This window comes from Fringilla coelebs (assembly GCF_963513975.1).
Source record: "Fringilla coelebs genome assembly, chromosome: 2".
NCBI classification, from domain to species: Eukaryota; Metazoa; Chordata; class Aves; order Passeriformes; family Fringillidae; genus Fringilla; species Fringilla coelebs.
Genome location: NC_140029.1, coordinates 90101774 through 90128399, shown reverse-complemented (window position 1 = coordinate 90128399; position 26626 = coordinate 90101774). Strand labels below are relative to the sequence as shown.

Below are 26626 nucleotides of genomic sequence, written 5' to 3'. Positions count from 1 at the left end.
CGATGCCCGGTCCCGCCGGGCCGCGCTGCCCCCACCCCCGGCTGGGCGGAGCCAGCTCCGGCCGCTCCCGCCCGCCTCGGCCGCCGAGCCCCCGCCCATGGGCTCCAGCCCCGGGCCCGACACCGCCCCGGCCCGCCCGAGGGGCAGAATCGGCTCGGCTCGGAGCGGAGCGGTGTCACCATGCTGTGCGGGGGTGCCACGGCGGCCCAGCCCGCCACCGACGAGACGCAGCGGATCGCGGAGCAGGTGAGGGAGGGCCCCGCCGGCGGGGAAAGGCCCGTGCGGGGCCCAGCGTGGGCTCGGCCTTTGCTCTGCTGAGCCGAGACACCGCCCCCCGGTGTAAAAGGTGGAAGGAATGGGGAACGCACGGAGCAGTGGCCGGCTCCCGGAGCTCTCCTTCCCTGTGCCCGCCTGGCGTGGCCCTGTTGACTCCAGAGGGACCGTGGGCAGCGCTGGGTGCGCGGGGAAACCCGGCAGAGCCATTGCCTTGAGCTCGGGGAACGAGCTCCCTTGCTTCTGACAGAATCGGAACCTTGTGCACTCGTTTGGGCTTTTGGTTCTTTGTTGTTGCCTGGGAAGGGGGGGATTGTTTGGGGTTTTTTGAGGGGGTGAAACGTGGAATAAGCAAGAAAGCTTCTTCGCTGTTCCTGCTTTTCCCCAAAACAGAATTCGGCTCCAACCACTGCCGGCTGCAAATCCTGATGCTACTTACAGTACCTGTGCTCCAATAACACGAGTACCTGCTCGTGTTATCGGAGCACAAGCTTTTACTCTAAAAATGCCATTGTGCAACTAAGTTCCTTCAAAGCACATGTTCTTCTTTTTGTCATGGAAACTCAAGTTCCTTCTGCTTTTTGGCTTTGTCGGCTCAGATGTGGTAAGCTGGAGGGCAAAGATGAAGGATGCGCCCCGGCTTCTGATACTCTTTGTCATTGCCTGGGCCTGTTCCCCAGGCAGGAGGAGTTCCCAAACACCTACAGAGCACCCAAAGGCACAGCAGCCACTGAAATTAACATTTAGCTTGTACAGTCTGAGGATTCTGTGTTTTAGGAAAAGGGAGAGATGTGCATCTCCTAAGCACCAGCCTGAGTTTGCAGTAATGAGCATACGATTGAGAATTGCTGAGAATCATAATTATTACTTTGAAAACCCTTTTGGATTCAGAAGGGAACAGAATTAACCAAAAATCTCATGTTTTTATTTAAATCACCTAAATACTTTAAAATTTATCCAGCTTGTTTTGACTGCCAATTTAAATTACTTCCTTTAATGAAGTACAGGTGGGAAAACCCAAACTTGAAACTTACCCATGCACTCATATCCTCATCTGGACGCTGCTGGAGAAAACATTTTGTTAAATTGAGCTAGCCTTCTCAAATAATTTTGTTTGCTTAAAGTCAGGTCTTTGTGGAGATTTATTACAGCCTGCCAGTTTGTTTGCCATAAACATATTTCCTGTTCCTGCTTTTCCAGTTCTTGCCTTCATTTTACACTTTCGTAAGAGTCCTTGTGATGGCCGAATGCTGTTCAGTTTTGTGACCCACAGCAGGTGTAGTGTCACACGGGGCAGGAAGGCTTCCTTTGGCAGTGTCTGGCCAAGGAATCCCATAGGAACAGCCTCCTCACAGCAAGGATTTCTACCCAGGCCTGTTCAGCTTTGGCTCCTTGCTGGTAACTGTGGCAGAGCTTATCCAGGGTCGTTCTGAACCATCTGCTTTTTAGGTGACTGCTCTGGGAGTGCAGGGCAGTGGAGAGCCTTCAGAGCATGATAATTTCCAGCCCTGTGACTGAATCATGGATTGTTTGGGTGGGGAGGGACTGCACTTCCTGCCTGAGCCCAGGGTCAGCATCCTCAGGCTGCTCAGAGCTTTCTCCTGTCAGGTCTTGAAAACTTCCAAGGATGGAAACTGCACAGCTTCTCTGAACACTCCTGCTGTACTGCAGGAATGTCCTCAGGGGAAATGTTTCTCTTTATATCCAGTCTGAACCTCCAGTTTCAGTTTATGACCATTGTGTCTCATTCTTCTGGCATCTGGAAAGTTTCATCCCTGGAAAACCCTGGCTTCTTGTAGGTACTGGAAAGTTTTCTTCAAAGCCTGCTTATCCTTTCTGGGCTGAGCAAGCTCATTTTCTTCCTCTCCTCAGCACAAGTGCTCCAGCCATCCTGGTGTGCTCATGGAGTGCTCCTGGTGACCCTTTACTGGGCTCATTACAGTTTATTGGTGTCTGTCTTGTACTGGGGGCCCAGAACTGGGCACAGGATTCCACATTTTCTAACAAAGGCCAAGTAAAGGGCAATAATCACTCATCTGTCTTCTGGCCAGGCTCCTGCTGATGCAGTCCAGTATGCCATTAACTTTGGTACCAGCAGGACACAGTGCTGGCTCCTGTCCTCCAGGACTCCCACATCCAGACTGAGATCAAGAACCAGGTCTTTGGGAGAGTATTTCTGTCTGGGATCTCCCTCTCCTCACTGACTCAGGAAGCTCATTTGTCACATGCTGTGGTGACTCACTGCCACAAACACCCTGACAGGCTTGCAGCTGCAGGACTCAGCTCTCTGCACTCAGGGCCCAATGTTCAGCTCACTGGTGGAAATATGAAATGTGCTGAGCTGGGGTGATTTAGTGACCCCAGAAACCAAAGCTGCCCAGTGCCTAGGATTGCTAAAGGAGCACAGGACAGGATAGGGTCAGTGGGAGACTTATGTCTGCCCTGCTGCTTAAAATTTGTAAAAGTGTGATAAAAACTGAAACCACATGCTCCAACCTCTGACTCAGGAGAAAGGGAGGAGGCAGAACTGAATCATGGCTCTTTTCTGGGGCTGTGCCCTTCAGTGCATCTTAGAATGCAGCTTGGATTTCTGTATGGCAAAAAGAAAACAGGAGAGTGTCCAAACATCATTATCTTGCTTGTGACATACTGATCATAACCTGGAGGAAGTGTAGAGGTATGGCCTCTGAGAGAAGGTAAAAAGCATGGACACAGCTCGCAGGGACAGGATGGTCACTGAAAAGGCACCAGAGTTCTGGGAGTTGGAGAGGTGGGAGAACACACCCTGTTGCAGGAATGGTTCTTCTGTTCCTGCTTCACCTACAGTACCTGACCAGTGGCAAGTTAGCTCTTGTTTTTCCCAAGGAAGCCTGTGGGATTTAGGCAGGAGAGCAGATGTATGGATTTTCCTTGAATTTAGGAAGAAGGAGAAGTACGCCATATAGCTGGAGGATCTACTCACTGCTGGTACTACTGCCTTGGGAGTGAAGGGAGGGCTATGCAATGATGCAGTGCAGGAGGTGCAGCCTGGAGCAGGCAAGGACTTGGCAAGCAAGGACTCCAAGACTAACTCACCTTGCCCTGCAAAACAAAGGCTGAAATCTGCTTTCCTGACCAAGAATTTTCCATATAGCCACAATGTGCTACAGTGCCCAGTGCAGGAGAGAAGAGCTGCATCTCAGGAGTTCATGGCTCCCTCTTGAGTACTGGACAGGTTATTTTGACTTCCTGAGCACTGTTTTGCAATTTGAAAACACAGATTTCAGCAGACATGCTGAAAGAACTGTCAAGTATTTTCCAGACTTGGTGTCAGCCTGTAGTGACTGACTCCCACCTCCGACTCAGTTTTGCCACCTCCCTAGATTCCTGGTCCTGCTTTCACACAAAACTTAACATGATTCATTTTGATCTTTTAATGTCTTGGAAAAGCAGGAACTCTGTGTTGGGGAATTCAGCAGCAGTGATCTGTAAGCCTGAAGTCCTAAATACTTGAATCTTGCATCATTCCTAAAGAACCTGTTGTTTCCTTAAGGTAAAAGCTCAGATAGAAGAGAAAGAAGGGAAAACCTTTGATGTCTTCACTGCAGTGGAGTTTAAAACTCAGCTGGTTGCTGGAACAAACTACTTCATCAAGGTAGAGGACACTGGATTGTTTCTTTTACATTAATGTGTATAATCCTTGGAATGGTGGGGTTTTTTCCTTTCTTAACTAGAGGATAATGCTTACAATTTTACCTTAATAAGAAAAAAAGTTGTGCATTAAAAACCCACAACTATCCACCTCCCAGCCCCTCTTCCTATCTGTTAAATAGAGAGATCCTCTTTTCTCCATGGGAAATTAGGTGGTATTTCTGCAAAGTCACGGCTCCTAGTCTGGTTTAAAACAAGCCACTGGTTTTTCTTACTGCCTGTTTGCTGCTCCATCCTCAAACCAGCCCAGCCTCTGCCACCCCCCCCTCCTGCAGGCTCCCCCTGCAGGGATCTCACTGGATTTCGTGCTTTGCAGGTCCATGTTGGGAATGAGGAGTTCATGCACCTGCGGGTGTTCAAGAGCCTCCCCCACGAGAATGAGCAGCTGAGCCTCCACAGTTACCAGAGCAGCAAGACAAAGCACGATGAACTGGCTTATTTCTAGCAACCTTCTCTGCTGTGTTCCCCTGGCTGGTTCTTACGTGCATTTTCTACAGGCTGCAAAATGTTGATTCCTGCACCAACAAAGGCAGAAAAAAGTGTCTTTTTTTTAACATCATGGTGTAAAAAATTAATTTATGCCATTTCCTTCCTGTGCAATCTCCAAACCTGAGAGTCACAGGGCTCTCCTAGTACCTGCACTAACATAAACCCTACTTTTATTGCAACTTAACTTAGGCTTTAGTGCAACTTAACAAGAATACTGTGGCTGAGTCCTGTTTGTGGACTTCCTTGGTCTGGAAATCAGAAGGGGAATGACACCAGCACTCATATATTTGCAGCAAGGAACAAGAGGAAAGCCTCAGTCTTTTCTGTGCTGTTTTGCAACTGTGAATATATGTGTAGATTTAAATTGTACTTTGTATTTTATGGGCAAAGACCTGATGTGAGACTTGAGCTGAAGCAATTTTGCAAGGAAGAGAAAAAGGCTTACAGTAGTTTGAAACAAACATTCCCTTGGTAATCATGCTCATCCTCTTGCAGCAGTAGCATGTAATGTCCCATAGAGGGTGTGTGAGTTTAAAATACCAAACCAGCTTGCTTGTATTCTCGGTCCTCTGGAAAAGTTATGGAAAGGACAAGCATTTCTGCATTTATAACAATAAACATTTCTTTTGACTTGAGATGGCATCTTTGACTGGTGCACTAGTGTTCTCTTCACTGGTTTTCACTATTGATTATTATCTTGCTCAGCTTTTTTTCCTTAACTGTTTTTTATATTCCAGATAATCTTATGTTTATTCTATATCTTAATTAAAAATATGTTAGTCTTGTGAGAGACATGAAAGGTAACAAGAAAGACCTCTGCAGGTATATCAGCAGCAAAAGGAAAGTATGGACAACAGCTTTCCAAACATTTTATTTACTGTCACAGGCAGATTCCCCATAGGATTTGCAGAGGTGAGGCACTGCAACACACAGTGTCTTAGAAGTAGGTCAGAGGGTCATCTCTGGTTTTGCCAGTCTGAAAACTGACAAGGCTGGGACCTTGGTTCTCATGAGGAAGACTCTGAAACACCTTTAAATGGGCATATTCGGCATTGGAAACTTGGACCTAGAAACCAAAAGAGCAGGGAAGTTAGGATCATGGGCTCAAAGCATGTTCAAACAAAAGGCTGTTCTTTACATTCTTAATATCTTTGCTCAGGATCTTAATTTTAGATGTACCTTCATCTTTACTTCAACAGCTCTAAGTTTGGGTAGTAACTGGTGGCAGAAACTGTGTACACCTGTAGAAAACTGTATTAAAAACCCTCAACCTCAGATGAAGGGAAAATGAGCAGAACTGCTTGTATGTGGAAGCACCAGAAGATGCAAGAGGAGAAAAGTTTTGATGGTGTCCTATTTCAGTCACCAGGATGCCAGCACATTTGCTCACAGCTTCCTGACATGCTTGTAGGAGACAAGAAGCAATGAGCAAACCTCCATGACTTGAGGGCAGGACACAGTGCAGACACCATGTCAGCTCCCAAAAGGGTACAGAAAGATCTAATACAGATAGACCAGCACATGGTCCTGAGAAGCAATGACAACCTGAAAGCCAGGATCCCTGGTCTGCAGAGTTACTCCAAACATATCAGTGTTGGAGAACTGGGAACCTGACGTGTCCTGGTGCTTTTGGGAGTGCATGGGAATGCCTGGAATAAATACTCTTCCAGAGAAATTCACCTTTCCCCCTAGAAAGTCCTCACATAAAGACTTGGTAGGAAGCTGTAAAATTTCATTCTTAAAGAGCCAAGCACAACAGGTGCTAAACTTTCCCTTGGTGAGGGACATGGAAACTTTAATGCCTTAGGCTCCAAGAGGTTTTTACATGCTTTCTGGCTGCTGCAGTGGGGCACTATGCTTGGTCTGGGTTGCATCTCAGCTGTAAGTCTGATGGTAAAACATCAGTGAGGTGGAAGATCCAGAAATATAAAAGCATTAATTTTGTGACAGAATTTGTTCCAGTTAATGCTAAAGTGAGGATGTATTCCATCAGTGATGTTTTCCTTCACTCGTAAAACTGGGAAAGTAGAGACAAATCATCCATTTCCAGTGTTACAAATGGATTTCTTCCAAGTTCTTTGTTTCTGAGTTAAGAGTTCTTTAAAGGAAGCACCTGGGAAAGAAGGTTTGGCAGTATCTGTCCTTCCTGGGATGAGCTAAGTATGAGAAGTGTGGAGCTAATGATCAAAGTATCTCTCTGCAGAATTACTCTCCCCCAAACATTACAGGCCAATTCCTCTAATAAAAGAATTATTCCAGTTCCCTTGGAATATGGCTTACCCTGTCAGGCATGTGCCCACACACACATGGGGTTTCAGCAGTCACAGGCCATGCCTGCTCTGCTCCAGAAGGCCAGCCTGCTGCTCAGCAGTGCTTGCTGGCCTTCAGATGAAAAATACACCCAGGCATTTCTTCTGTGCTACTTCACAGAAAGCTGCTCACTTCCATCGGTCAGGGTTTCCAGTAGAGAAGGAATGGTGCTATCACAGGGCTCCAAATTAAGCATTACCCATTTTTCCTCTGCAGCAGCAGGGGTGTTTTTGAAAATACAGAAAGAACCAGCAGGCAGGCTGTGTACCTCTGCAGCACCTGACACATCAAAAACCAAAACATCAACACACCTGCCTGCATGCAAAACTAGTCAGCAGTTGTGTGCACTGCATCGCAAAATTGATTCTATCTCTCCATCAGTTCCTCAAGCTGACTTCAGTATCATCCCAACAAACACAACTGAAGGATCAGATACTATTTAGCCTTGAAAGGAAACAGGACACCAGTTATGACTTGTTGAAATCATTTGAGTTGGGAAGGCAATCTATAGTCCTTGAGGGGGATGATCCCAAGAAGCTTACCAGTCACATCTGAATAAGCACAGCACATGTTTTATAATATGTATATTCCTGCTTACAGTGGTGGCAAACAGAGGAATTTTATAAGTATTTGGAGGTAGTCCCCACTTCTGTTACTCACATCAGACAGTTTTCTACAATGTTTGCTTCTCTTTCTGACTGTAAGCTACTCTGCAAGTCACCTGTAAAATTTCATTCCAAAACACTCCCTCCTACAATATATACAAACCTTAATAAAGTACATTGTCCCAGCAACCACTTGAGTCTTATATACTATGGCTGTAAAGACAGCACAGTTCATGCCTGCCTGGCTTTCAAACTGTGACTTCACCTGTAAAAAGAAAGGGAATAATGATTGTCAGGTTGATACTTAGGGATTTCTTTCACAAATACCACTCCAATTTTCATCCTTCCACACATATTCCCTTAACGAAACTCCACAAAGTGACCCTCAAGCTCCTTATCCAAATCATCAGTAAATATATTAAACAGGACTGGCCCAAACACTGAGCCCTGGGTGCACCACCTCTGACCAGCCAGATGTAACCACCTCTCCCTGGGCCCAGCCATCCAGCCAGTTTTTTCACCCAGTGGGCAGTGCACCTGTCCAGGCTTCTTCACTAGAATGCTGCAGGAACTGGAGTCAGAGGCTTTACTGAGGTCCAGGGAGACAACATCCACAGCCTTTCCTTCATCCACTAGGCAGGTCACGGAAAGAAATCAGGTTGGTCAAGCAGAACCTGCCTTGCATGAACCCATGCTGGCTGGGCTTGAATCCCTGGTTGCCCTGCACATGCTGTGTGATGGCACTCAGGATGAGCTGTTCCATGACCTTCCCAGGCACTGAGCTCAGCCTGACAGGTCTGTAGCTCCCTGGATCCTCCTTCCTACCATTCTTGTAGATGTTCTTTTAGAGGGGTATCAAATTAGCCAAACTCCAGTTGTGTGAGACCTCCCTGGTAAATTGTGGACAGTGCCTTGGAGAGCTCTTCATGAGCTCCCTCAGTATCCTCAGGTGGATTCCATCCAGCCCCATACATTTACACATGTTTAAATGGAGAAGCAGGTTACTGTTTCCTGCTGGATTGTGGGAGCTTCATTGTGTTTCTTGTCTCTGTCTTACAGCTCAGGGAGCTGGCAGGAAAACTGGTCTGACTATTAATGATTGAGATTTAAAAGACCTTAAATACCTCATCCTTTTCTGTATTTTTTGGTGGCAATGATTTCATCAACATCCAGGAAATGATGGAGATTCTCCTTAGTCCTCTTTTTGTTGCTTATGTATTCGTAAGAACACTATTTGTCATTGCTTTTGGCAGTGACCAGAGTTAAGTTCTAACAGGGCTTTTGCCTTTCTGACTTTCTGCATAACCTCACAACACCTTTTCAATGCTCCTGAATTGCCTGCCCCATCTTCCAAAGCTTATAAACTCTATTTTTTACCCTGGATTCCAGCCAAAACCCTCTCTTCAGCCAGCCTTCTTCCCCACCAGCTTGTCTTTTGGCACATGGGGACACCCTGCTCTTGCACCTTTAGGATTTCCTTCTTGAAGAATGCCCAGCCTTCCTGGATCTCTCTGCCCTTTAGGACTGCCTCCCGAGGGACTCTTTCAACCAGTCTTCCAAACAGGCCAAAGTCTTCCCTCAGAAGTCCAAGGCAGTGGTTTTGCTGTTGCCCTTCCTTACTTCTCCGAGAAATAATAACTCTCCCATTTCATGCTGGCTGCATGACCACCACACAGAAAGCAGAGACAATCTGTCCTAGGCTGGCTGATGCGGTGCCCCTCTGCACATGACAGCCACGCTGATGACCGGCTGCATTTCTGAGTTTGGGCAGAGGAGCAGCGTCAGTGCCAGCCTGCTCAGGCTGCCCTGGGCCGGGCCAGCAGCACCTCAGCGCTTCTCACCACCCACCTGTTTCACAGGAACCCACAGAATTAATTAATTTCCCAGTACAAGCATCTACAGCTGGCTGCCACTCCCATGACATTCCTTCCTAGCAGGAAGGCCACAGAAAGCATCCAAGGAACATCCAGATTGTTTCCAAAGAGCCAGAAATTATCATCCTGTTCAGCTTCCTCATGATCTCTTACCCTGCTCTTCTGCTGAGTAACTTCCACAGGGTTTCTATCCCCAGGAACAGACAACTATACTTTCAGCTGAGGAGCTGCTAATTCTGGCAAGCAAGGGAAATTTTTAATTCTCAACAACCTTCCAGCTGACCGGGGCAGGGGCCTCCTAGTATGCTCCTAAGTGGCAACTTTTGGTGCATAAAATTCCTCCCTTGGAACAAAACAAAACAAAGCCACTTCTCTCCAGTTTTGCTCTCTCTCCTCTGGCCACTATATCCCCCATTTGTTATTTACAGACTGAGCCTTCAGTAAAATCAAGAAGGCAAACAGCTCCTTAATCCTCAGGTGAAAATATTAACATTCCTAAGCTCTTATCTAACAGCATCCTAAACCCAAAACATTCCTCAGTTTTGGGCAACAGCTGTAAAACAGGGAGACCAAATAAATAACATTCCTCAGCTCACTAATGATGGCTAGAGACAAGGCACAGGTATAAGTAAATAATTATGTAATCCCATGAGCAGACAGACCTTGAGCATCCCAAATTCTGCAAATGCTCTTCACAGCTTCACTGAAATCATGGGAATTGCTTCTCTGCCCAGCCAAGCATAAAACCCCCAGAACTGCTTCACGAAAGGCTGACACTTATGCTGAAGGATAGCAGGATTTCCCCAACATAAGGTTTCTATAAGAATATTTTCCTTAGAGAACTATACCAAACTCCCTGCATAGGGGGAAAGGACCAGGAAGCATTCTCTCTCCTGCTCCCAGCACAGGGCAGAAATTTCACCTGGCAGAAAATAAAGAGCAAAGAACAATCTGTTTTCATTTTCCTGAAGCTACTGAGAACAAAAGAACACTAAAATTAGGATCAGTCCTTTTCTGGAATCAAACAAAAACTTTGCACTATCCACATTACAGATTCCTTGTGTGCCCTGTACGCTGGGAGCATTAGCACTGCCTGAACCCAGCATTCACATTTCCAAGTGCCTGTTCACTCATGGATACCCAAGTGCTGTGGTTTCACCTCCAATACACACTGTAAGACTTCTGGTGACCCATAAATAACACAGCCCAGCATTGAAAATGAAGCTCGGTATCTGGTATGGTGCTCGAGGCATTTCACAGACACATTAATTAAATTTCACAGCCTTCAACTGGCCCCATCTTAAACAAGAGGAAACATACATGGCAAATGCACCAAGGTGCTACAAGTCTCTTGCTAGGGTCTCCCCTCAGTAGGTAAAAGGGAATTTCTGATCTCTGCAAGTGCTGCTCATTCAAACATTTCTGCCAGCATAGAAGGAACAGTGGTACTGCTCCCAAGTGATTCAGTCAGTGTCCCCCAAACAATTGTAGATCATCCATTTCTCTTTCTGCTCTGCAGTAAATCATCTCTGACTAACCCTCTACCCCAAACTCCAGCCCTCCCTCATGTCCATGTCCCCAGCTCTGGTGACCCTAGCTGTGACTGACCAATAAAGCCCTATAATGGAAGAAGGCTCAGAGGAGTTGGGGAGTGTGATGTTCCACCCATGAAACTCAGGGAATAATGCAGGGTGTAACGGACCACATCTTTTGCAAATAAGCTGACTATCTCAACACAAATGCTGACCACAGGGTGTTTTTGATAAATAGCTCTGTCAGTGGAGGGGGTCATGTGGTCATGATGACAAACTCCCTGAGCTCAGTAGAGAAAGCGAACACACCCCTGAGTTAGCCAGACCAGCATGGGGAGGGTGAACACATGGCTCTGCCCAACCCTGAGTATAAAAACTAAATGGTTGGAAAAAGGGATTTTGAAGAAAACTGCTGGCTAGAGTTGACTTCAACCCACATCCCCCTTCCCAGTCACTGAGGATGCCCAGTGTGGTGACAGAGGGTGCTGTACACCAGGAGCGCAGAACACCCGGGCATCCCCAGAGAACCGGGATTGGAGTCGCTACATTTTGCTAAGAGTAACTTAGACCTGTATCAATTGACCAGCGTATTTGTATCACTCTGCTAAATCAGACACCTCCTGTAACATGGAGTGTCTTCTAATCAGTAAACTGAACGTTAAAGTTATCCCCTCCACCTGTGGACTACAGAAAAGAGCCCTATCAGAGTACTGGTCTGCCTGTCTCAGTTGCAAGATCACAGATGATGTGGAAGGATGGTGGTGCAAATTCTGTCCTCAATGACACAGCAAAGGAGAGAACTGGGAGCCCTGAACATCAGATATAGTGAGTGTGCTGCAGTATTGGCCAATGCATTCAGCCCTGCTACTTCCTATTTTTGTTTCCTCAAAGAGTGCTGGAGTGCAATTGCCAAAGGGGCAAGAGCTCGTCTTTCAGAGGCAGAAGGGTGAAGACGATTGGGTGGGTAGGAACCCCTTTTATTCCTCAGGATGCATTTTATACATTAAAAAGAGCTGCTGCACTGCAGGACTTTAGAGGATCTGCAGAGGTGCTGCTCACACAGCTGCTCCAGTTCAGGACCACTGCCTGTAATCAAACACACGGCAATGGGGCTCACTTAGTGGCCTGCCTTGTGCCAAGCCCATCTTGCCCCACCAGCAGCCCCTGTATCACAGCTGTGACTCTAGAATAAACACACAATGCCAGCAGGAAACACACAATTTAAAAGCTTTGTCCTGCATATATAATTCTTTACTGCATACTAGCATGTGGTTTGTCCTACGCAGTCCTTCACTGAGGAATGAACTCTACCAGGTACAGCCTCTTCCCTTCCAGTATTCCACCTCTCATTTCAAACAAGTGACCTCACTGCTGGCATAGCAGAGCTGGGCTTGGAACGTCACACAGACATTAACTGAAGGTAGCAAGTTCCATGCCTGGCCATGGACAGAGAAGGGGCTTTTCTCAGTCTCACCAAGGCACTTCCTACATAGAATGCTGAGAAAACTGCCAGTCAAGGGGATTCCCACTTTCAGCATGAGCCTCTTCAGTTTAAAACCTGGCTCAGTCTCCCAGGCTTTACACAAGCTTCAGGAATGGCCTCTTTGCACACAAGTAACTTAATCTAGAGAGAGGGTGCAACTCACCTGGTTAACAAGCTGCTGAACTTCTGGAGTAGCTGGCTTGGTTTCAGATAAGCCTCCAGCCATCATGGTGGCAGGTGTCTACTCTGAAATGATGAGTGGCTCTGAAGAGGGAAGTTCAGCGCAGTCTGAGCCGAGTCCCCAGGCATCTCACATATATACACACACATGTGTCATGGAACCATGTGACCTGCAACACATGGAGCCTACCATTACTGAAGTGGAGGAGACAAACGGGGAAAAGGGGGGGGAAAGCAATGTAAAGCACTGGCAATATTACTAATAAATGTAAAAAGCACTTAAAGTAGTGTTTATGGTCTTCACATGCAAAAGAAAAGCAAACATCAGCCTCCAGTTGTCCACATCTTTAAGAGAGTTGGTTTGGGCTGCAGCTGCAACTTCTTGCCTCCCCACCCGTGTGCAGATGACTAGACTGAGCTCTTGGGAAACAGATCAAAGACACACCCAGTATTTCCCAACACCTTTACTGATCAGAGGAAAGGATGCAGCACTTTCCTTAGGATAGGTCCCATTTAACTTGAAATTTTATTTTCTCAATATTCTTCTAAGTGGGGAAACATGAGCAGATGGCATCTTACATTCAGTGATTTGACTTCCCTCTGCCTGACCAAAAAGGTGCCAAGGTAAACACCAGCATCAGAAGTAGAAAATAATTAAATCCCAGATTCAGGTAAGTACTGCAAATAAGGCATTTCTGCTTCTTTCCCATCAAACCAAGAGCTGCATTCAGGCAATCATAATAGCACCTGAATGTGCAATAAAATCTACTTTTTAACTGCAGTGCCAATTTCCTGGAAGATAAAGTACAATGAAAAAAACACAAAAGCTGTCTCAATTTCAACATACGCTGGTGAAACAGATCACATGAGAACATACAGTCAGAAGTATTCATTCTCCAGTTACAGTCACATGGCACAGTCACACTCACAAATGTGAATGTACAAAGCTCAAATCCTACTGGGGGAAGGCTAATAACTGCTAGCAGCCCTCCCTGGTAAGGGAGAACTAACACTTCAAGACCACAGAAAAAAATTAGTCCCTGTCAATATTTCTGCCATCCCCCCCTCCAGCAAATAAGAGGAATGTTGTTCCAGAGCAAGGACCAAAGAAGCAGAAACAGACCAGATACTTTTTAGTCTGTAGGGGCAGGTGCATGGGAGCAGGTGAAATGAGAATATATACTGCACACAAGCAATGGGCATTTCTGCTAGGATCAGATTAGGGAATTTGCTAGGAAGAGGTGAATTTATGGCCATAGCAACAAACTTATCTGTGTCCTACCCATACTACTGAACCTCCTCCTCACAGATAACAAATGATGCAAGACACTGTAAAAAGTACTTCAGATCTGACTTCAAGGCCTGGTTTTGGTACAAAGCCCCTGAGATTAAGAAACTGGGGCCGTAGGGGCCCTGCACTCAACAGTATTGATTAGTATTACAGCATGTTACTGAAAAAGATACTGCAGAATTTTCCAGACTTGAGCAGCAGTGCTACGGAGGTGGGCAAAAAGCATTTGAGGAAAAATCATTGTCCTGAGACAATATTTTTGTGAACAGAGAGAAAAATCCTTCCAGTTCTCAGGAATAAAGGGAGGGACAGCTGTTAAAACTGGAATTCTGCCACTTTCACCAACTTCTCTCCAGATGAGGAGTTCCTAAGAGGAATGAACTCTACCAGGAGTAGAGTTGTCATCAGCTCCATTCTCTACCAGCAGTAGCTGTTGTCATCAGCTCCATGAATGGAACTGATGACAACTCAAACCCTCTTTTACATAAGACCCTGCTGATTCACTCAAATGCTGATCATGTTCCACCGCCTGTGCCTTATTCATACAGCAGGACAGATAAGGAACAGGAAGAGCCAGTTCATCTTACTCAGGCCAGAAATCAGAGAATGTGTCCAACAACTGCATAGCACCAGTGCTAAAACAAGATATTTTATAAACCTCTCCACTCACCAGGATACACATCCTGATAACTTCCTTGGGAAGGGATGTTAAAATTCCCCAGGGCAGCAGTACATTCCTAGAGAGCTCTTGATTCTGTCTAGCAACAAATACACTGAGCACTAAGTCTAGGAGGCTTCATTTATAATCTTGGAAAGACTCTAGGTGTGAAACTAAAGATATTGATGTTGCATGGAAATCATTCACTGGACTCCACATTTCTGGGTTTGCTGCTTTTTTTACTTTAAAGCATAACAACTTTTTTTTTTTCCCCAGAATGCACAGTTGTGCAGAAGGGGAAAAAAAAAATCAAGACTAATTGTCAGCAAGTTGATGCTGAAGTTCACAGAGGCAAATCAGCCTGTTTCCTTTCCACGGCAGTGCTAATGGCTGTCCCAAAATCCAGTGATATTTCTAAGACTGGGATGCAGTACTCATCCTGCACAAGTATTTCATGAAGTCACTTTGAAGTGCTGACATTTCACAGACCTGTGATCAAAGATGACCAGAGGCAATTGATCAACCTTATCTGGGACAACACCCATCTCCACCCACCCCTCTCTACACGTAGTTTTGGATGTAATGAACCAGGATTTGGAACACTGCCTTGAAAAGAACAGCCACCCCCACTCCATCTCTTGCACAACAAGGTGAGTGTGCCCCCTGTGGTGTTTGAGACATGGCTGGCATCACATCCCAGGCCAGTCCTCACTCTCCATCAGCACAACTGGCAGCTTCCGCTCACATCACTGTGCTGCTGTTATCTTGGAGAATCTCTGCTGGGACACTGCCACTGGCATTCTGGACAGCTTTGAAGATGAGTAACATCTTGCACCATGAGTAACATCTTGCACCATGAGTAACATCTTGCACCATGTAGTATTCCAACACAAAAGAAACAGATCTTTACCACTTGCAGGCCACTACTCTCTGGTCCTGTTTAAGCAATTTAGAGTGCCAAGCTATTGTTGATAAAAACACCAGTACAAAACAAAGCAAACAAAATAAAATATTAAAAAATGCCACCAAAATCCAAACCCCAGGGTTATGTATTTACAAGTCATTTTAAAACCAGGAATTAAGGCAGCTCTGTATAAATGATTGTGAAAACCAAGTCAGTAAGGTCAGTGTTCTGGTTTCACAGTGACATGTAATTGTGGCTGGACATGACACATGGTCTGAATGTCGTTAAGAGCTTCTAGAGGAAAGCAGCCCTCCATGTACCAGCTGAAGATCTGTTTTCAACATCACAGGAACAACAGCCTTGATTTTCAACGTGCTGGTTTGCAAAAAAGGTTTCCCCTCCTGCTACCCATCCTGATTTTGAAAGATTCCTGACATTGTACATGAAAAAGCATCAACAAAAACCTGACCTCCAGCAGTACAAAGTTATCATAGCCCAACCTATGCTGAGCCTCTTCCTCTCAGTCTGCTTCAAGACAACTGAAATCTACGGTTAAAAATATTCTATAAAGAAATTACTTGTTTCATCAGTCTTTCATGCCTACAGGCTGCAGAAGACAACAGCACTGAAGGCTAGAAAAAGTTCAAACAACACCTCTTTCTATTTCACAGAAGGAAATATGCACAAGCTTGAGAGGACTTTCCAAGCACGCAGGATCTGCCCACCTCTATTCACCACTTACAAGCAATGGGAAAGCCCCAGGAGAGGAAGCAAGGCACCCACAGACTCTGGACACAGCCATCAGCTGTGCTCAAATGCCCTTACTTGCAGAAACAGAAGTTTAAACCAGGGAAAGGATGAAATTCTGCAGTTTGTAGGGTCTATTATTTGACCCCCATACGACAGCAAATAGCCCAGTAATTTTGTAACTACCTCACTGGTAACATTGAAGCAAGGCTCAATCCCTGTCTGAACACCATCCTGGAATCCTCAGGGGTCCCTAGACACAGAATTTACCTGCCTGTGTCCAGTGTGTCACACAGCTCACAGTGGTGCCGTTTGCCCACCTGCCAAAACATCCCACTCCACGCGCGGCTCTGAGGCCCCCAGGAACCAGCAGAGCCGCGCGCTCCTGCCCCGCGCCCCAGGCGTGCCATGCAATTCCATTTACTCACCGTGCCTTCCATCGAGTTCCACGGCAACCTGAACGGCCTCTGAGCCACCTGACCGGCCGTGGACTACTGTAAGAGACACCCTCTGTGCTCAGAGCAAACTAAATAAAGCAATTCAACGTCCTGCTGCAACCCGCCGTATGCAAACATCCCCAAGAAGGGATGCTGGGGATTTAGGAGTCTTCTCAAGGTATCAGTTTTTCATACTCAGGTTTGTATAGGACTACTTGCTTGGCCTTATATTCAAACTGAAAATAATTCTATGTTGGGCTGATTTTTAAGGGTTGTGGGTTTTGGGGTTTTGTAACATAGTTTCCTCATAACTAACGCAAAAAGAAAAAAACAAATGTGTATCACATCCATTTCACAGGTCATGTATCACAGCATCTGCTTAAGTGAAGAAGCTTTCCACAACAGCTGAGCAAACATCTGGATGGATAAAGGAAGACAATGATTAATTCTCATTACAGTCTCTAGTTTATACAGAAATAAAAAATTATATTTCAAGACTATTGATCCAAGTCTATACACACTCGTAGAAGTTTCTATTGTACAACTGGCTTAAAAGGAGAATTTGTCCTTGCAGTTGATCCAAGCCCTGGAGAGAACAAATATTTTAGACACCTATACTAGAAGTCAATAATAAAGTACCAACTTTGAAATCAAAACTTACTGTTCTCAACATCTCATTAATTGACCATCATATCCTGTTGAAATTTTATTAGTGCCAATTCAGCCCAGATTGATGAGCAGTATTTGAATTACACTTTGATGATAAACAATTATAAGAATTGAATAACTGAAGAACAAACACATTTTCTGCTTTCAGAGTTGCAGAAAAACAATGAGAAATCCTCAAGAATGAGTGCTCCAACTCAAAGTTTTGCATAAAGCAGTTGCAGTACCTTGAGAAAAAAAGAAGGGAAAAAATAAAGATTGAACATTAGGATTTATATCCTCAAAGACTTAAAATATATTTCTACCTCATTCTCAAAAAAAGGTGAGATGAAATGACCCTGGTGCCTAAAAATAAAAGGCCTCCAAGCAGTTTGAGTCTTTACTGCACAAACAACTATAAAACATATGCTGCTGCACAGATCTTTGCCAGCTCTCAGTAACATAGGTACAATTCCTTCATTTATTTCCCATTCCCTATATATTCAAAGCTTTAGGGATGTGAGAGTATATCCAGTAATTTCATTGCTGTTGCTGAATTCCAAAGTGTTTGCAAGACAGAGACTGTATTTTTAGGGCTCTGTTTAAGTTCAGTGGTTCTTAAAATCCTATCAGCTAGCACCCATATAGACCTTGTTATTTGACTGTCAGCCTATCTGAGATAAATACAAAATAAAAAGTAAAATGTAAAATATACAGGTGTAATTGCAGCAATTCAGCTTTCCTCCTACTCATTTGCCTTTAAATGCTATGTTACTGCAGGGATGCTGCATTCAAACTTTCTAAACACAACACCATGGCCAGGATCAGCAGGATCAGGTAAGCATAGCTGTTTCCTCAGCTCAAACACAATTCACCTTTAGAACTACTCTTAAATATTCAGAGGGAAGGACAAAAAAAGAGTCCCTGGACAGTCTCATTCCCAAATGGCACACGTCTTCAGCTCCAACCCAAAATGGTTTTAATCGACACCACATCCCCTATATAAAGGAAAACTCCAGAACTTGGAAATACAGACCAAAGGGCAGTAAGCAACAGATGCTGCCTGTCAGCATTGCAGCAGCAATGGCAAACCTGTACCCACACACAGCTCTGAGCCACGGCTGCTTGTGTTGAGCAGTTCAGAACAAGGCTGGTAACTTCTTACTTTCAGAGATGCTGAACCTACTACACTTGCTGATCAGTCTGCAATCTTTATTTCCTTTCAGACTTCAGCAGATTATTTCCACAAAAAGACCATGTTCACTGATATTTTACCAGGCACCAGCTCAGGGAGAGCCTTCTCCTCCCTGCTCAGGATAGGTTTTACTCTTTCTTCCCCTCTGGGATCACTGAAGCTGTGGAAGTTCAAGAAAGATGCCAGTTTTGCATTCCGATTGAAAATTGTTTTAATACTATAAAACTCATTTGTTCACATATTTTGTACAAAAGATGAGTTGTTTTTTCTTAATCACAGGAGAATCATTTCAAGCTTGAGAATTCAGCTAAGTAGGTCCAAAACAAAACAAGACTGGGTTCTACTGGTTCTGGAGGGTCCCAATTCAGCTCACCCAAGGTCTCTCTCCAGTTTGGCTCTCACAGTTATGGACCACCTTGATGGAAAATCCCCCACATCATCATTGACTCTTCGGAGGCTTGTAGTGAATTCGGCACCGCTCGTTAAATACCTGAGACACCAAAACAGAAGAGCAAAAGTGAATCAACCCCATCCAGGAAATGAGCAGAACTTCACAGACAGTTCTGGCAACTACCTCAACTACCTGGGCACCCATCTCAAGCTGCCCAGCTCTGAGGTATCAATAAAAGGCACTTACCAAGACATCCATCTCCATTCACCTTCATTCCTGGCTTTAGTAAATCCAAAGTTTGCAGCCTGATGTTGGGAGACTGCACAGCACTAAGTGTTCTCCCTCAGAAAATGCAGACTCTTAATCCTGGTAGGCTGTTATCATCAAAAATGCTGATGCCTTTTTGTTTTTAAAAGAGAGGGAAATAATCACGGGAAGGCTCCTGAATGGTTGTGTTCTGTTAAGTTCACTCTGGCATTCAAATCTGGGCACTGTATTCCCATCTTTCCTGAGCAGGCACATTTTACATTGGCACGACAGCCAAGAAGTGAGGCAAGGGTTCCTGAAAGCCACGTGCACACTTCCAGCACTCTGTCCTGCCTGTGCCAATGCTGCCAGCACTCCCTGCAATGAGCACAGCACTCCTGCCTCACTCACCTCTGGCACCTTCTCTGGGTAAAATTTAGCTTCCAGAACTGGATACTGAGGATCGTGTATATTTAGCTTGAACTGCCACCAGCCTGCACTAAGGAGGGCCAAGAAACATGACTATTTAAAGTAAGGCAGCCTAATTCCAAAGCAAAACACACAGGCTCCCACCAAGGCTGCAAGTGCTTTCACGAGCCATTCAGTTATTGATCAGTTTTTATCCCAACTTGTCCAGCACAAGTCCTGAGAGCAACACAAGCACCACCTGACACCAAGCTGAGGCTCTGGCAGGTGTTGGTTGTCCCACCAGCATTCCCACAAGTGCATATTTTGCCAAGCTGTCCAGGGATTTGGTAGACCCAAGTGCCTGTGATCATCAGGATATGAAGTTTCATGAACTCTCCCACTGGCTTTATGTGCAAAGTGAGTGATCTTGTAATTTTGGGGAAGTTATCCAACACCTTATATAAATACACAGTTTCAAGCTCTATCTTCCTAGAATCTTCTACAGCAGAACCTATGGCAACTTCAGCAAAAGCGAGGCCTAGAGCACACATTAGTTACAGCATTGCTTCTCAATAATTTTGGAGCAATTTTCAACTACTTTTCAAATTTAATTTATTTAAAGAAATAGACATGGATTACAAACTGCTTCATACTGCAGAAAACAAAAGCTGTGATATAGTTTATTTCATACACAGAAATGCGCAGCCATTATGTTACCACATGGAATGGACACCTCTGGAAGTATTCAGATTAGGTAAATGTTTGAGATCAGTGATAGGAGGAAACTGTAGAAATCAAGAGCAACAGCATCAAGTCCAATTCAGAAACATTTTATTACTAAACAAATCGAACTGGGTTTTGCCTATTGCCCGTTAATGACATTTTAACGGCATATATGTCTAAAAGGGTGCTGGAAATACTCTCTAAAGCACTGCAAGGGTCTGTAGCATCAAACAACACACCACCTTGCTTGCTATCATGCTAACTTTCAAAGTATCTGCAACAGTAACTCCACAACCTGTGGCAGGACGATCAACACTGCCGTCTTACTAACACTGCCTCCTACTTTTAGGATCATCGGCTCACAGATCTCAGTGTGTTACTCTGGCCATCCAAATCCACTGGTCTACCTGTGAAGTGCTATTGTCATTTTACAGACATTTTTCAGGAAAAGCAATGGCTGAAAAACCTTAAAATTCACATTACTAGGGAAAAGTTTGATTTTGTTGGCTTTTACGTACTTGTATAAAGCACTCCAACAATAAACTCCAATCTGGAGGTGCTGGGCAGAGACTAATGCAAGTGTCTTGTTTGAAAGTCAATTCCTTGTTTGGTATCATCCAAATTCCTTGTTTGGTATCATCCAAATTCCATTCCATCTCTAAAGTAGCATCCTCCTCTATGCCACTATTGCTACAGTCAGCCAATGTTTAAAAATCTGTTTCCTAATCAGATTTTTCCAATTAATTTTCAGTTGTTTAGGATCAATGGAAATACACAAGTGTACTTCCCAACCAGAAGTCTACAACAGTAAAACACCAGCCTGCACACCAATAATCATTTCCATGTAACAAATTGCATTCAGTCTGCAACCATGACTGCCTCTAACTGACATTTTAACAGGCAGCTAAAGGAGACATTTATGTGTATATTCAGAGCTGGAGATAAAACCCAAAAATATTTATCTCTTCCAGCTTCACTCTGAACAATGGCTGAGGAATACACTAGCAGGCTAAAGTACCCCTGCACCATGCATACCTCACTCTTCATAAACTCTCCATCTTCAGGAAAAATTAGACAGTTCTGTCACAAGTAAAAGCTTAATGCAGCTACAAGAAACCTCTGGGATCATTACTAAATTTGGTGCTTCAGAATGAAGAGTAGGGTGGGGGCTCTTCCCCTACAGCAGAGTGTCTGTAAAATATTTGCCCCTGGCGACCTGCAGGATGTTGGTAAGGCTGTGGCACTGTTTAGTCAGATTTGAGTGGGTTTAAAATTAAACTGAAGTACACGCTCACGTTTTTTGGTTCAGTACAGAGGTGTACTGATGGCAAAGCATATGCAGAAAACTAGGCAAATGCTCATTTCATCAGCCTGCACTGAAGTTACTGATGAACACCCAAGACATAAAGCTGCATTGGTTTTACACTGGTGCAATCTAGGGGCTAAAATCATGAAGTAGGGATTACAAAGGAAGGTGCAGCTAGTACTAGCTATTTGCAAAAATCCTTTTTGCGTTTAAAGAGAGAGAGAGGTTCTCTGCAGTATTGAAAGCTCTGAAAAGCTAAATCAAACCAGAAAAGGATGCTAGATATGAAATGCTGCAATGACACAATACAGCCACCTCAGAATTTAAGCTCAGTGTTAAAATCACCAGATAGACTTCGGGGCCATCAATCCAAAGGGTGATCTGCACCCTCTGCTGACACAGGAGAGCAATGGCAAGGCTGCCCTTTGCACCAGGGAGTGTCTGTTCAGGCCTGAGGAAACTCCATCAGGAAAAGGTTCAACTTCTACAGCCTCACCCCTCCCTGGGCTCTGCTGAGTTGTGATCAGCACCAGACAAATGTGCTGCACACAGGCAAATGTGAAAGACCCTTCTGTGTGACATTGTTAGAGGCCCTGAAAAGTTTTTCAGAAGTCACCACAGAAAAACCTACCAAGTGCTCAGCCACTAGCAAGGAGGAGAAAGGGACACAGGGAATAATCCACAGTCCTTCCTCCATGCTAAATCAAATGCTTTTCTTCCCTGGCAGTGCAACTGAAAAGTTTTGATGTCTGCATCCAGAACCGGGAAAATTACTGACTTGAAGCATTTCCCCCAGCAATGCCCTCATCTATTTCTAGTTAACCTGCTTCACAAGGCACCAGTCCCACACCTCCAGTGCAGGACTGTCTGTCGGGACAGAACATCATCACTATTAAATGACTGAGTACCTTCCAGCTTCTGTCGTTTACCACTTCTTCAACATTGAGTTCCGACTGCATCAATTTCAACTGCAGAAAATAACAGATAAAAGGGTTATTGTCAAACAGGTCTCCCTGCAGCCTTCAGTATTTATTACAAGTGCAACTTTCCAGCTCCCAACCCCAGCACCAGGCGCACACCTCCTCTGATGGTGCAAACCAAAGGGTAATCACCCTGGGAGCCTGTCCTTTCCAGCCAGCCAGTGCTCAGGGCACACACAGGTCTGCAAGGGCACAGTGAAGGCAGACTCACAAAGCTAGCCTGGCAGCAGATCCTGATTACTTATGCTCTATTCCTAAATCATGCCCATCCAGATTTGCTAGCAATTAACTGATTAACACTGATGGCTTCACAGGCACAAATAACTGCACCTAATGCAAGCATTGAGCACAGGGAATGCCAGGGCTGGGGTTAGCTCTGCAGCCTTGAGTTGCCACTCTTGCATTATTAGAGTCATACATAAAGATGGCAGCAAAGCTAGGAATCCAGCTAGGATTCTGGATTTAAAACTAAGGTTATGAACAGACCCTCTCTGCTTCATTTGCCACCTACTCAGCGCACTGACCAAAAAGGGTCTGCAGTCTGATCATGTGTTGTTTGTGCTGTCTGAACCAGTTAATATTTCATGTCATCACTGCAGGACAAACCAGCTCTACACAGATGCAAAAGCTCTGGCAAGAACTACCACCAATACACAGTTCTTGAGCACTCACTTGACCTGTGAGAAGGGTAAGAATCCCTCTGTTTCACACCTATTAGAAACCCCGAGGGGCAGGTGTGACAGTTGTGTTTGGGCAATTTGGTCCTGAGAAAACAGTAGGAGATTTAAGAACCATTTGCCATTTTGCCCAAATTTAGGATGTGTTCTTGTTGGAGTCTTTAAAACAACAGACAAAGAGTCAGAGTTTATCCATTTTCAATACATGGTTCCAATTAGAGGCCTGGTGAACAGGTGCAAGACAAGACAGCAATCCCACTAAAACCCTTCCAAGTAAGATATCCAGGGACACAGAGTTGCTACAGCTGTTGGATGCGCTTTCCCCAAGTCAACAGGACTTCAATCTGTTTGAAATAACAATCCAGCATCCAGAGTGACTGGACAACCAGGATAAGTCTCCATAAAATAAACACTCAGAGGATCTTTAGTAGTTCAAAGAAACACTACTCCAAGTTTTCTCAGTCAGTCACCCAGAAGTAATAATTTTGTATGAAGTCCTCCAAGTTGTACAACTAGCAGGATCAGAGAAACACACATAACAAGGGAAAAGAGATCTGTACTGCAAACAAGTGAATAGATATTTGAAATTCCCACTCTTAAAACTAGGAAGGGCTCTGTCAAGATAGCTTTTCTGACTTGTAGAAAAACAACAAAAAAAAAAAAAAAGCAGGGGGATACCTCATATGGTCCAAGTACAAATCTGAGGTGATCTCATAAAAATTTCTGAGATGTTTCTAAGTCATGGAATGCTTTTAACAGTTGAAGCCACCTCCAATCATTAAACTTTAATTGTGATCCTCCCAGTGTTTTCAGTGGGAGATTTCAGGCTCAGTAACTAAACGATTTAAAGAACTGGCTCTGCTAACAAAATTTGTAGAAAATACTATGCTACTACTCCAGTTTTCCAAACTAATATCCACACTTGTTAGCAGCTCAGTAAGTGAGGCTTTAAGAATCAAACTGCTTGTCTGCCACATGGTTCTCTCAGAATCCGTTTCCTTACCAAAGAGGCTCTGGAAGTGAGGTGAGAACTTCAGTGGGGTTCCTTTCTCAATCCCCTCTGGTCACCTCTGGTAAAGTACACTTCCCACCCACAGGCCAGAAGGTTGAGAAGGCATTTGCACATTAGAATTCCATATGCAAACCCAGAAATCTCTCTCTCACACCATCACAAGGTACTCCAAGTGTAAGCAGAATTCAAGGTTGCCTGGGAGCATCTTGTAGAGAACAAGCATCTTGTAAGAAAAGTTCAGCTGTGCCTCAGTCAGTCAGTGAAAGTTAGAATCCACCATGGGAAAGAATGTGTAATTTTCTACAGCATTCATATGAAAGAATTTCAGAAAATGCCCCAGCTGCAGGATAAAAGCAGCTCTCTGCCTTTGGGGAGGCCTTGGGAAAATAATTCTCACAAGACTCAACAAGAGCCAATGACAACCTTGGAAAAGACTGCTTGACTCAGGATCCACTTCAGGTTCTCTCCATCACACTGGTCTTTCCGTTTGGGAAAGATATCCACCTCTTCCTCTATAAGTGATCTCTCAAAGGCTCCACCACTCACCTTTGTCTGCTCTTTCCTGAGTTGCTTTAATAATGCTGCATCTTCATGGGCCTTTTCCCTCTCTTCTTTGAGGGTTTTCACTACAGCGGAAGTCTGAGAGATGCAGTTTTTGATGATTCTTTCTCTATTGGTGTGAGCATCCATCAGCTAAGTGGGGAGAAAAAGAAAGTCACAGTGACTCATCAGAGAATAAAAACCACCTAGAGATAAGTTTAAAGAGACACTTTCTAAAGTCATGGTATTGCTGTGCCTACAGAAATCCCTTTGAATTCATCATCTACTTACGGGAAACAACACTGCTTTGAGCAGCAGCAACTCTCAACTTAGACTATCCTGGCATTCTTGCTCTTACCAAGTTGACCAAAAGTCAAAGGTAAACATGAGGAGTCTTGCAGAGCAGCAGGAAAAGCAAGCACCCTTTTTAAAAGATCCTTGAAGGATCATTATTGCAGAACAGAGAACTTCCCTGCATGGTTTTAAACTGAAGCAGTGTGTGGAGATGCTGAGCAGGACAGTTAGGAACACACAAAGCAGGATCTACCTAGGCAATGTTTTCCTCAGACACTGAGGATGCTTTAGTGGCACACAAGAAAGCAGTGGGAAGGGAGCTGAAAGTGGAAGGTGAGCACACTCACAGACTCATACAGCTCTTTACACGTCTGGCCAGGATCAACTTTCCCCACAAAGGAAGCTGTTGGAATCGTAGTGTTTAATTCATGAACAATTCTATCATCGATAGTCCTCATCACCCTGAGCAGCTCCTGTATTAAAAAAGAGAGAGAGGCACTTGGTTATATCTCTCAGAAAAGCCTATTACAAAAAATTTGCATAGTCAAGCCTTTTAATAGAAGCTAAATAGGACTCCTTACAAAGAGTCAGAAGCACACCAAAGAAGCAATCCCACATGCAGGAGTATGTGCTGCAAACCACAGAGTTTCCTTGGCAGCACGGGCCAGAGCAGGGGTGAGTAACTGATGCCCCCTGAAGTCCCCGGCCCTGCAGGCAGCATGGACAGGCTGAAGAGCCTCTGCCCATGTCCCCGTCCCCACTTCCACACAGGAAACTGGGCACAACCGGCACCAAAACGGCAAACTTTGAATAAACCCCCCACCATTCTGGGGGGCATGAAGCTGAGCTGGGGGTGATTTAGGCTGGGTCACAGGAAAAAGTTTTTCACACAGAGAGTGGCAGAGCACTGGAAGAGGCTCCTCAGGGCAGTGGTCACAGCACCAAGCCCGACAGAGTTCAAGAAGTGTTTGGACAACGCCCTCAGGCACATGGTGCGACCCTTGGGGTGTGCTGTGCAGGGCAGGAGCTGGGCTCGGTGATTCCTGAGGGTCCCGAGCTACTCAGGATATTCTGGGAGTCCATGTTCGACACCCAGACGGGTTCCCACGGCCCCGCCGGCCTGGGCCCCGCTCGCACCGCCGAGGACACGGCTGGCACCCGCCGCTCCCTCAAACGCCGCGGAGGCGCCCACGGAGCTCCCGCCGCCCGCGTGGCCCCCGCGCCGCGAGCGCTCCGTCCCGGGAAAGGGACCTGCGGGCAAGGGGAGGCGTCCGGCCCCGCTCCTGCCGGAGGGAAGAGGGGAGGGGGAGAAGGCCGGACCCCGCTCCCTCCCCGCCGCATCCCGCCGGCCGCCAGGAGCGGGGTGACCTCGCGCACGGGGCGCGCGCTCCCGCGGGGCTGTTCGCCGGGAGGCGGCGGGAGCGCGCGGGGCGCGGGAGGAGGCGGCGGCGGCGGCGGCAGCGCCCGGCCCGGCCCGGCCCGGCCCGACTCGTCCCGCCCGCCCCGCGCGGCTCACCTGGAACTCGGCGAAGTCCTCGCAGCTCGCGGCTCCGCTGGGCGCCGCCATCCTGGATCGGCCGAGGGAGCCGCGGCGCCCAATCCGGCGGGGAGCCGGGATGACGCGCGGGGCGGAGCGGGGCGGGACCCGCCGGAGCGCGGCCCCCGGCGCAGCGGCCCCCAGCCGGGCATCTCCACCGGCAGCGGCCTCACGGCCCCTTCGCCTCCTGCAGCCGCTG

General features: G+C 45.8%; 3 protein-coding genes across 7 annotated transcripts; 1 reads left to right on the top strand and 2 right to left on the bottom strand.

The window, feature by feature from the left end:
* Positions 1-84: 84 nt before the first annotated feature.
* On the top strand, positions 85-5087 carry LOC311166495 (cystatin-B-like). The gene is made up of 3 exons (XM_084226493.1): positions 85-246; positions 3806-3907; positions 4280-5087. The coding sequence occupies exons 1-3, from the start codon at positions 181-183 to the stop codon at positions 4406-4408; spliced, it is 297 nt and encodes a 98-aa protein (XP_084082619.1). The 5' UTR covers positions 85-180; the 3' UTR covers positions 4409-5087.
* A 277-nt stretch (positions 5088-5364) lies between these two features.
* Positions 5365-13490, bottom strand: LOC311166718 (leukocyte cysteine proteinase inhibitor 1-like). Its single transcript, XM_084226835.1, has 3 exons — positions 12420-13490; positions 7531-7632; positions 5365-5518 (listed from the first exon to the last, which is right to left on the bottom strand). Exons 1-3 carry the CDS (start codon positions 12483-12485, stop codon positions 5390-5392), a joined length of 297 nt encoding a protein of 98 aa, XP_084082961.1. The 5' UTR covers positions 12486-13490; the 3' UTR covers positions 5365-5389.
* Positions 12475-26612, bottom strand: MIX23 (mitochondrial matrix import factor 23). Of its 5 annotated transcripts, none has more exons than XR_014617018.1 (6): positions 26407-26472; positions 25238-25363; positions 24603-24749; positions 22296-22355; positions 18155-18803; positions 12475-12606 (listed from the first exon to the last, which is right to left on the bottom strand). XR_014617018.1 is itself a non-coding variant. In XM_084226832.1 (5 exons), the coding sequence occupies exons 1-5, from the start codon at positions 26455-26457 to the stop codon at positions 18753-18755; spliced, it is 435 nt and encodes a 144-aa protein (XP_084082958.1). In that variant the 5' UTR covers positions 26458-26612; the 3' UTR covers positions 16519-18752. The 5 variants fall into 5 exon arrangements, 1 of the variants encoding a protein (XP_084082958.1); XR_014617019.1 differs by lacking the exon at positions 12475-12606 and adding an exon at positions 16519-17366; XR_014617020.1 differs by lacking the exon at positions 12475-12606 and adding an exon at positions 16520-16890 and having other exon boundaries at positions 17994-18803.
* Between the last annotated feature and the right edge of the window lie 14 nt (positions 26613-26626).